At 45.6% G+C, this 11,104-nt stretch overlaps 1 protein-coding gene across 1 annotated transcript; it reads right to left on the minus strand.

Moving 5' to 3' along the window:
• Nucleotides 1-965: 965 nt before the first annotated feature.
• LOC109365528 (E3 ubiquitin-protein ligase PHF7-like) lies at nt 966-3,163 on the minus strand. The gene is made up of 8 exons (XM_019612389.2): nt 3,118-3,163; nt 2,752-2,843; nt 2,558-2,659; nt 2,195-2,319; nt 1,880-2,042; nt 1,682-1,788; nt 1,379-1,489; nt 966-1,227 (listed from the first exon to the last, which is right to left on the minus strand). The coding sequence occupies exons 1-8, from the start codon at nt 3,158-3,160 to the stop codon at nt 966-968; spliced, it is 1,005 nt and encodes a 334-aa protein (XP_019467934.2). The 5' UTR covers nt 3,161-3,163.
• Between the last annotated feature and the right edge of the window lie 7,941 nt (nt 3,164-11,104).

Raw genomic sequence — 11,104 nt, forward strand, 5'->3', positions numbered from 1 at the left:
ACCCACCCCACATCTAGCAGCAGCTCCAAAGCTGCCCACAACTTCAGCCCAGAAACACCCCCAGAACTGGGCTGCCTTTGTCAGTGTTGCCTCGGCCCATGGGGTTTTTGGATGTTTTGCCCCAGTGGGCCCAGGGCTGGAACCCAGCTCAGCCTAGACTGGGCCATAGAGAGGAAGGTCTGGGAAAGTGCTGAGGAGAAGACAACTGCAGGACAAGCAGAGAAGAACAAAGCCAACAAATGCATGAGAGATCTCCCAGCTTTATTGTCTTGGACACTTGTGACCAGAGCCAGCAGGTGGGACTTGCACACAGCTGCTCCTGCACTACTGTCTTTGGGACCGGCTGTGGGGATGTTGGCTCCGATGTTGGAGCCGGGAGCGGCTTTGTGCCCTTGCTGGTCCCTGTTGCCTGGAACTTCTCCTGTGGCCTCTTCGGGACCGGCTTTGGGAATTGGAAGCCCGATGTCCCACTGGGGAATGGCTTCTTGTGCGGGACTGCCCTCGCTGCCTGGACCGCCTCCTGTACTCAGGCAATGGGGAACCCCTTGAAGATCTTGATGTTACTGATCTGGTTGAGCAGTAAGTGCTGCTCTGAACACCTTGGGCTGATGTACAGCCACTGCCACCACGTCTTCTTGTCCGGCTTCGGGAATATGAGATCTGATCTTTTACTGGGGAGCGGCTTCGTGTCTGAACCCGCCTTTGCTGCCTGGACTGTCGTCTATGTGGGGAACCACCTGAGGTCCTTGAAGTTGCTGCTCTGGCTGAGCTACGGGTGATGCCCTGAGCACGTGGGGCTGATGTAGAGCTGCTGTCACAGCACCTTCGGGGTCTGCTCTGGGAACCTGAGGTACTCTCTTGGATTGGGAAGTGGTTTTGTGGTTGGCCCCTTCCACCCGGTCTGGGATGCCGTCTGTGTGCAGCTTCAAGGGAACCTCTGGAGGCTGGAAGGGAAGACAGGAAGGTCAACGGGATGAACCTGAAGCCCCAAGCTGGGACAGGCTGTCATCCCTCCTGGAGCAGAGAGGCTCTGGCAAGGCCACCCTGAGCACCCACTGCCAGGCCTCCACTGGCCCCAGCTCAGTAACACAGGCTGAATGCTTCTTACCAGTGCCCACACCAGCACAGTTCTCACACTCCCAGATGTCTATGTTGCTGGTCAAGAAGGAGCAGTGCCGGTGAGTGCCTTGAGCAGCACAGGAACTGCAGAGGAGCAGCTTCCAGGGCCTGAGGAAGCAAAAGGATTATGGGTGTGAGGACAAAAGGAGCCAAGCCAGGGAGTGCTTGGAACATCTCTGGTGCTCAGTCCTTGCTCCCCTGGGATGTGGCAAGGCTAAGATCCCCCCCAGAGTCCCAGAGGGCTGCTGATGTAACTCACCCCTCTTCTTCTGCCTGCTCCCTGCCACCTGGGTAATAGCACTCACTGGCATCACAGTGCCTGTGCCTCTCTTGCAGCAATGCAGATGCGTTGTTTTCCCATGATAGTGGTCTGCCAGACAAGGGAGGGAAAATGATGAGCCCCCAGTACCCCCAGAGTAAGGCAGAGTAAGTATCTCTGCTTGTCCACCTTGTGCTTGCTCCCAGCTTCTCCATGAAGCTGAGGCCAACGCTTCAGGGCTGAAGTCCCTGGGCAGGCCCAGTGCTGAAGCCTTAGCGTGCAGTCAGTCAGAAAGACACCAACCTGACTGGGATTTGGAGCCCCATGGTGTTCATTTCCAAATGAAATCGTGTCTTTTCAGCACAGACGGGGCACTTAAAGTGCATTATGCCAGTACTCATGGCGTATCTCTGCAGCAGAAGAACATGCAGCGTGAGCATGAGCTGGGCCTGGTGCTGTTGAGCACCAGCCATACCTGCAGGGTGAGGGGAGGTCTCCTACCTGGATGCAGCCACGGTGGAACCGGGCTTGCTTGCACACTGGGCACAGCATAGTATGGTAGGATATGCTGTCTCCCACAGGCTCCAGGCAGATGATGCAGTAGATGCCCTGTGCTGGAGCTCCCTCTGATGCCTGTCGAGGGCGGTGCTCCCTGCAAAAGGACCTGGGGGAAGATGGGATGGACATAGTGAGAACTGCTGGAAGGAGGGCAGAGGACCAGGAAGCAGCCCTAGGCCTTGGCTCTGGCTCTGGCAGCCTGCTGGGAGGTGTGGCTGCGCACTCCTCCTTGGCTTGGCTGTTGCTGACAGCCCTTACCTGTGCTGCCCAAAGAACTGGGTGACACATTCCCCATCCATGGCACAGGGTAGATGGAAGCTTCGCAAACAGCCTAACTCTGCACAGCTGATAGTGGCCCTCCTCTCCCCACAAACAAAGCATTGCTGGAAAGAAAGAACGGGGCAGAACCATCAGCGGCAGGCTCAGGGACTCCGCAGCTGTCTCCACACCCCTGGGCAGAGCACAGGATGCGGGCACTGTTGAGTGACACTCTACAGATCTGCGTGATGGACAAGGCTCATCTGATACGGCAGGACTTTGTCCTGGAGTAGGTCAGAAGGGCTATGATTTCTTTTTGAGCCTCTCCTGGCACAAAACGCCCAGCTCCATTCAGGTCCTTACCTTCTGATTTGCATACTCGGCTGTGCATCTGATAGCATGAAGAGGGAGCCGACTAATTCCCTCCCATGGGGTTCTTTCATCATAAATGCCAGTTGCAAAAATCTGTAGGAGAGAAAAGTGCAGGATCTCATTAGGCTAGAAAGGAAAGGAGCATCCATGGCAGGAAGCTGGAAGGAGCCCTTTGAGGAACTCACCAAGCAGAACTCATGGACATGAATCCCACTCTTGGCAAACATACGCCCGCAGATGTCTGGGTCAACATCTGCCCGGCCACACAGCACACACGCTGAAAATAAAAGAGCAAACGTGAGCAGCAGTGAACATCTTGTGAGTTCTTGAGGGCTGTCCCCAGGGTCCTGCTCTATGCCTGTCATGTTGGCTGAGGGATATGGCTGGAGATTGTGGAGGGGCTGAGATTCCTGCCAGGGAGCAGAGAGAACTTGCCCCATGGTGGTTGGGGACCCCATGCCTGCCCTTTCCTCCTCTCTCAGCCTCAGGCAGACCCCCAGAACCCTTCTGCCCTATGGTGGGAGTTGAAAGCAGGAATACTTTGCTCTCACCTGTCTCCCCTGAGTTGGGGGCCTTCCGCTTTCCACTGGACATAGTGCATAACAATGGCAAGCACTAGGAGAGTTCCTGCCCTCTCCACACCTCAACAGGCCGCACTGACGCTCAGCCTGAGCCTGACAGCCTTTGCTTTGCTCCCAGCCCTATGGTTCACAATGGCCGCTCTCTGCCATCCCCTGTGACATCATGGTCACTGCCTGATGGGGGTGTGGGTCTGGGTCCCCAGGCAGAAGGGTGCTGGCTCTGGCAGGCATCTCAGAGTGAGATCCCAGTGTTGCCATGCAGCAGCGAGGAAGGATTTCCTCCCTTAACCTACTGGCATTGCTCCCTGTGCCAGAGGCAGGAGCGAAGCTGACCCTTAGCCAAGCTGCAGCTCTGGAGCCACACTAAGGCATCCTTGCTCTTCCAGCCTGATATTGTTTCCATCTTCTTCATGAAGCTGAGGCCAATGCTGATGGGATGGCAAAAGGCCAAGCCTGCTGGAATGGTCCCTGGACAGGCCCAGGGTTTTATCCTATTGGGTCTGCAATATTTTTTCTTCCATAGCCAGTGTGTACTAAGCAGAAAAAATCATGCAACAAAGCCATGAAGATCCTAATCAAAAGTAACAGGCTCCAAATCAGATTCAAATGCCCTTTTGGAGGTACAATCCAGACTTACGATCATAGGAAGAATATAAGACTAAAACAATACAAAGCTCCCTTTTATTATTGTTATTATTACTATTTCCTGTTTTTCTTTTTAAGACAATTCATTTATACACCTACCTGGAAGACTGGCATCTAGCATCATCCAATTGCCATCTCTCTGCACTCCCCGTATCTCATCTTAGTGCACACACCTACCGAAGCTGAGAGCCTTTTTCAGGAATACCAGTGTTTTTATGCTCAACTATCATCTCTACAGCTTCTTGATTTCTCTGCATTCAGGTGTCCAGTAATGCCTAAATTCCACTACAGAGCAAAGGCAGGTTAAGAACTACTCTGGGAGTAATGGGAGGGCGGTTGGACTAGATGATCTTGCAAGTCATTTCCAACCTTGCACTTCTACGATTCTATGACACTATGATTCCTTATATATTCATTTAGGGATTTCAAGGCACCCCTTGTAGTATGGAAGGTAAGTGGCCTTTCAGTATCTAATGGGAAGTTGCAGGCAGGAAGGGGACAGACTCTTTAGCAGAGTCTGTGGTGATAGAACAAGGGGAAATGATTTCAAGCTCAAAGAGGGTGAATTTAGGTTACATATAAAAATAAGTCTTTTACAGTGAGGGTGGTGAGGCACTGGAACAGGTTGCCGAGAGATGTGGTGGATGCTCCATCCCTGAAGACTTTCAAGGCAAGGCTGGATCAGGCTCTGGGCAACCTGATCTAGCTGTGATGTACCTGTTCAGTGCAGGGGACGTGGACTGGATGGCTTTTAAAAGTCCCTTTTAACTGTAAGGATTCTATGATTCCGTGATTCGTAAGAGTGTCACAGCATCTCTCTTCTGCCAGATCAGGATGTCAGTGAGATATAAAAAACTTCTTTGCAGTAAGGTGTCAACAAACTATTTCAGGAATAGGTATCTCTTTTTTAACCTAAATCATCTAAGTGCCATCTTTACATTCAATTCACATTAATGTTATGTATCTATGATTCTATTATGGTTCTATGATTCTAATGACCCATGGAACTCTCCATCAAATTCATCAGTCACATTTGTGTCCTCATCTCAGTGCCTACCTCAGTAGAAGTAAACTCAATTTAAGCCTTGTTTCTCTGAGTACTAAGACAAAGTTCCCAATGGAAGACTCATCTTGCCAAATTTGTGTCACGTATCTGTGCTCCAACTGCACAATTTTCCATTCTGAGTAGTCTATTTCATACTCAAGCCTTGAAGGCAATAGTGCTAACAGAGTATCACTTACTTTCTCTCCTCCTTTTGCTCAGAAATAAGATATTAGAAGTGCTGTGATATGACAGGACACAAGCTGGAAGGAGTTGCTTGGGAAGTGTTTGTTGCTTATACAAGAATGATCTCAAGACTACTGCTGATGAGCTCCTGCAAGCCATACAAGCTTTGTAACCCACATTGGGAAATGGCAATGTGGGGGAGAACTCCCATTATTTGGGCTAACATTAGGGGCAGGTTGCTTTTGTATTCCACTTGATGTGGGCCCAGACAAAAGCAACAAAGTTGTCCTCCAATAGGGACAACTGCAACAAATCCTGTGGCTAATGAAAATGGATGGGGTGTATGTGCACCTTATAGCAATAAATGCTGTGGAAGTAAATCATCTCTTATTTCTTCATATATCTTGTCTGAAGCTGCTCCCTATTTCTTAGGAGCAAATTTCTGCTAGCAATACTAATATTCTTTCTGCTGTTCCGGATGTGTTAGTATCATTTCCCAGCTGAGGCTACGAGACGAAAATGCTGAATATCCCCATCTTACCTCCATGATACACCTCCATGCTCTCCCCACGCATATTTGTCAAGTTCTTTTGATGAACCAAGAATGTGAAGGGGCAGGACTATGAGTGAGTGCAGCTGAGAAAGGCATTGGGAGCTGGACATAACTACATCTCAGCTGTTTCTAGCCAAAGGCATTTTTCAGTAGTTGTCAATATTTGTTCCAACATGTTGCTTCACAGCGATATAACTCATTTTTCTTCATCTGTTTGGTATGTATCTTTCATTGCACTCATCCTCCCTCTGGTGTCACAGTTAAACAGTAGTGAGAAATATAGAGGTAAATATGCTTTTCCACAATTGTTCATAGTTTAAAGCACTTCACAGTCTCTACAATATTAATATAAACAACAAAACCAATAATAATAATAATAATAATAATGCCTGACTTTTCGTAGTGTTTTATATAAGTGGATTCCCCTAGAACATTTCAAAGAGTGATCATGAACTTCATTTCTACGGAAACAGGCAATAAACCTCAATTTCTTGGTTTAGACTAAGGCAGAACTAAAACCCAGATCCAGTTCTGGTTTATAACCTACTAATTCCTCCAGCGCCTTCTGGAGATATATCTGTAACTTGGAGATTTTGGCAGGCTTCTGAGGTATAAATTCCAAGAAAAAAAATTGGTATTGGTGTCCCACTTCATCCAGACTGCAGCTGCATGAGTTGAATGAACTTCAGAAATTCCTTTACTCAGAATGGAGGATAGTCAGAGCTTTTTTTTCAAGTTGCATTAAGATCCAGGCACGAAAAACCACATTAACTCAGACAGTGTCTGAGATAGTGGCAATTTGGAAAATCCATTTGAGAGTCACAAAATTTGTTCAAGTTAGTATCTCTGAAAGTGCCTGATTTTACTAAATCTAAAAAGGTCATTTTGAAGTTTTGTCTTCATAGATACATTTTTGTATCTATCTCTTACTTTTATGTCTGCGAGTAGGGAAGACTGGAGAGAGACCAGTGAATCCAGGGCCTTCTTGGAAGCATGTGTTCTGGCTTTCTTTCCAGCCCTCTGTAGATCTTACTTTGCCTCCCCATCTGGAGAACTGTTCAGATGGAGTGCCTCGTCACAGCAGGATGCTTGTGGGAATGAAAGGACACAATTTTGTGAGGACCAGTGGGGAATGGATTGAGTGGAAGCTGTAGGGATGAAGAAGTAAGGAGAGAGGCTCAGCCAAGACAGGAGTCCATCACTATAAAGATCAGCAAAGACACTAAGACACACACTGTATACAATGGTGAGACAAAAATGATTTCATACGAGGAGAGGCCATGTGAGAAGAAAATCATTTAGGTGTGAGTGCGTGCCAAGAGAATTGTCTTTTGGTGCAAAACCCCACGCTCCATTACAGAGAGCCTCCAATACCACTGGTGATGGCATTGAAGAGGGTCAGAGCTCTCCCTCTCACATCATCAGGCAACAATCTTGCTCCATTATACAGACTCCCACATCAGGCTACACTGCATCTTATTTGATTGAACCTAGAGTCAGATCCACGCCCAGCAACAGTTGTCATCACCCTCTTACCTGTTGTCTGTATTTGTCCACCATATGCCTCCACCACAAGCAAACTTTTCTCTGCAAGATCAGGAGAAGACAGATGGTGCTTCCAGATATCACATCCACAGCTGAACTGGAGCAACTGCTTTAATGATATCACAATGAGATGGGCAGCATCAGACCTTTTAATTGGTACAGAGTTAGCCAAATCTCTCCCCTTCTCTGATTCCTCATCCCCCTTCTGAATAGCCTTGGGCTGCAGGTGTTTAAGTTTCATGCCCTAGGTTACTGATGTCCAAGTAACTTATCACAAATTCTATGACACCTCACAGCAGAATAGGAGTCAACTATTGAAGCTGCTGCTCTAGGTCACTCTGTAATCAGCAAGAAGAGATAGACAGGATATGAAAGCTTGTTGTTTACATGTAACTGGTAGTGTTGATGTGATTCCAACAGGCTTCACAGATATTGTCTGCAGGAACGCTGAAGACTGCAAGTCCAGACACAGATCCCTGTGGCGCTCCCTCTGAAATGCCCTGGCCTGAAGACAAATTCCTGTTTCGTCTTCACAGACTGAGACCAGACATTTGCCTTTTTTTGTTTCTTTTACATGCCAGGCTGGTTTTGTACCCTTCTAACATTTTAATTAAAATGTCATTCGGCACCTGATAAAAAACTTGGCAGACACAAACTTGAACTGTTCTATCATCATGCTTGACAAAAGCAAGCCAGTTTAGAAAATGTTTTAAAAGATCTTCAATCAGTTTGTTGAAATCTAATAGCTGGGAACAGCAACACATCTACATTTTAATGAGTACATTTCATTGACAATTCTTTTGTTTTAACCATCTGCATATCATCTGACCAGTATTGTTACATGCGAGACTCATGAAATGAATCTCAACCCACAGTACAAGTATTTTAGCCTTTTTGATTGCTTAGAACGCAGCAGGAGAAAAGAGAAGAGAGATAAGGAGAAAGGCAGGAAGAGAAGGGAGGGAGATTATAGAATCATAGAATCACCAAAGTTGGAAAAGACCACTAAGATCATCTAGTCCATCAATTCAAAGTGATGGGTGAAGTGAGAGACAGAGTTATTATTCAAATCCTGCTAGTGCTTAAGCAGTCAGACGCCCACATGTAGGGCCGTTGCCATTCTCCCTGAACTGCTTTTGGGCAGTGCTACCTCTCTGTGCCACCCTTTGTTAAAGGTCACTGTGCCTAGATGAACTGGCAGGAATGAACATCTGCCCCTCCTTGACTGCTCTTTTTCATGCATTTTTTCTCAAACTGGTCATGAAGATGAGCTTGTCTCAAGATGCTGGACAGTGAACTACTGCTGCCAAGAAATAAGCATATGTTCCCTCCAGCTGCCTCTGCTACGTGAGCGTGACCTGTGCTGAGAAGGAGACAGCCCAATGTCTTGAAGAGACTGGTGTTTTCATGGCTCTATTCCTCATGAACATCAGTCAAATATCCCAGATCATTAATGATGGTAAATAATTAAGCTCCAGTGCTACACATTATGCTGGATATTCAGTGTGCTGCTCTGTTTGCACCTCATTATGTCTGTATTTTCCTATCCTTCCCTTGGTCTAGGTGAGCTATCCAAGTTACAGGAATCCCAGATAATTTATAGGCCAGACTCTCCTGGAAGATACAGCCACCACAGGTCCTCCAAGCTCCCTCTTCTCACTTTTGAGTGCTGGGTTTTTGCCAGGTTTCTCTGTGATGTTCAAGGTGTGTGTACAGCCACATGACTTCTCATTACTGTCATGAAGCCTCTTTCTTTCTCTCTTCCTGGAATTCAGCTTCCTCAGCTAGCCCTGCAGCACAACAGGATCTGTCTGCTACAAAAAAGTTTGTTTGTTTGTCCTTTTATCCACAACTGCTTTATCATCTTAATTCTTTACACTGTCATTTTTGCCCTTTCACTGAGACTTCCCAAACTCCTTTTTTTTTTTTTTTTTTTTTTTTGTGTGTGTGTGTGTGTGTGTGTGTTGAACTGGTATCTTCAGCCCAGATTTATCCATGCAGCATGCCTATTGCTCAACCAGAATGCAAATGCAAACATTATGTTATTACATCGTTTGTTTCTTTACCATCTTTCAGACAGCGTGAGCCATATCTGTCAGGGGCCCTGCATGCCCAGAGTGACTCTGTACAGAGAGACATTTGATGTACAATAATTTCAGTTATTCAGAAATCATAAATTGTGCAAAGATAGATTTCTCCCATCTCATCATAGAAACAATTCAGTTAAAATCTGACTGGGGAGATTTAAAGTAGATGGATTGAGTCCAGAGCGAAACTGGACAGAAAGGCAATCCAGTTACCAGTTTAACTGCCTTTCTCTTTTACACAAATATACCCATATAATGTAGGGGAGGTGTTATTAGAAATCTTGTATTTTTATGGATAAGAATGAATTTTTACGGAGCTGATCATGCAGACAGAACACACAGTTGGCCTAGTCAAAATGAAAGATGAATACAAATTGCAAATCAACTCCCGAGTTATAAAAATTGGTGCAACCTTCTGAGCAATAACTGATTGTTTAGGAAGCTCAAATAGAGTCACCGTGATGTTTCTTCCAGCCTTATTAAGCATCACAGTTGTCATATTAAACCAATGATGTATGAGGATTTACTTATTGTAATGCATTCTGGAGACTGTAGCTAAAGAAGTGAAAAGCAAGTCAGGCTGAAGACTGGATTTATTTTCTTTTCTTGATCCCTGAGGAAAGTATTTCTTTCTGTCATATCACTAACATCAAAGAATGTCTCAAATTCTGATAGAAGCAGACCTTCTCCTGAAGCTAAATCTCTGGGATCTAAGACTTCTTCCCCTTCAATGGACCATAAAAAGTCATCTTGGATACAGCTGATATTCTGTATTTTCACTTCCTTGGAAGCAATGGAAAATAATCAGTACTTCACTTATGGTTAGCTAAGGATCCTAAACTCTTTTCTAAGCTTTAAAAAAACTCTGTTGGAAAATGTGTTTGGTGATGTTAGCAGCCATGCAGCAGTTTGAGCTTCAGTAGTTTGAAGATGTGGGTAAACATGACACTTAAAACCCAACTGAGGGAGATTCAAAGGGAGTAATAGGATATGTGCATTGAAGAAAGCCTGAGAGCTCTTGAAGGAGGAAGAACAGACAACTGATATTTGATTACTCAATATTTATGCTGTTATCTAATATATAATTAGCATGTATATAAAATATATAAATATATAATGTTAATATACTATATTATATATAGTGTGATGGATTTGGTGGATGAATCATATCAGATAGATCAGAAATCAGCTGGTTAGCCACATTCAAAGGGTTACAGTCAATGGCTCAAAATCCAAATGGAAATCAGTAACAAGAGGTGTTTTTCAAGGTGTCTGTACTGGGGCTAATGCTATTTAATAACTTCATTAATGATATAGATAGTAGAATTGAGTGCACCCTCAGCATGTTTGCAGATGACACCAAGATGAGTGGTATAATTTTGGTTGCTGCGGAAGAGGTTGCACAGACGTATCTAGTAGCCACTAATTCCTACGTTCCAGTTTGTGGCCCGGTTAAAAGGAGATACGATACGAGCTTTGCCGTTCATCCTTCTCTCTCCCATGCTTGAACCACTAGTGGGAAAATCAGATCAACGGATTACTTCTTGCTGAAATTTAAGTCCACCATTTCTCGACCATAGTTCATGGAGAAAAGCTTAGCCTCTCCTTTACATCAGCTTTGTTGAATCATTCCCCTTTATTGTTCTCTCTTTTGGCTAAGAAACTCCAGATCATTTAATCTTTCTTCTAGACTGCATGTATCACACTGATGACTGCTATCATTACATTCCCCTTGCTATCCTCCCACTGGCCCAACTATCTTACTTGAAGGGTGATTTCAAAACCAGACACTGGATGCCATCCAGGACAAGCAGGAGAATTAATTTTATTGTCTTCCAGACCATTCTCTGGCTGACATGTCCATGCTGTTGGATACAGTGCAATGTTTCCGATGTATGC

This window comes from Meleagris gallopavo, chromosome 1 (genome assembly GCF_905368555.1).
Source record: "Meleagris gallopavo chromosome 1, MGAL_WU_HG_1.1, whole genome shotgun sequence".
Lineage (NCBI taxonomy): Eukaryota > Metazoa > Chordata > Aves > Galliformes > Phasianidae > Meleagris > Meleagris gallopavo.

What these genes read in the sequence shown, in the direction of transcription:
- LOC109365528 (XM_019612389.2), bottom strand. Translation starts at nt 3,160, where the DNA reads ATGTCCAGTGGAAAGCGGAAGGCCCCCAACTCAGGGGAGACAG. An exon ending in ATGTCCATGAGTTCTGCTTG is followed by an intron (nt 2,660 to 2,751) that starts GTGAGTTCCTCA and finishes TCTCTCCTACAG; the next exon opens with ATTTTTGCAACTGGCATTTA. An exon ending in GAGCAGGCAGAAGAAGAGGG is followed by an intron (nt 1,228 to 1,378) that starts GTGAGTTACATC and finishes TTGCTTCCTCAG; the next exon opens with GCCCTGGAAGCTGCTCCTCT.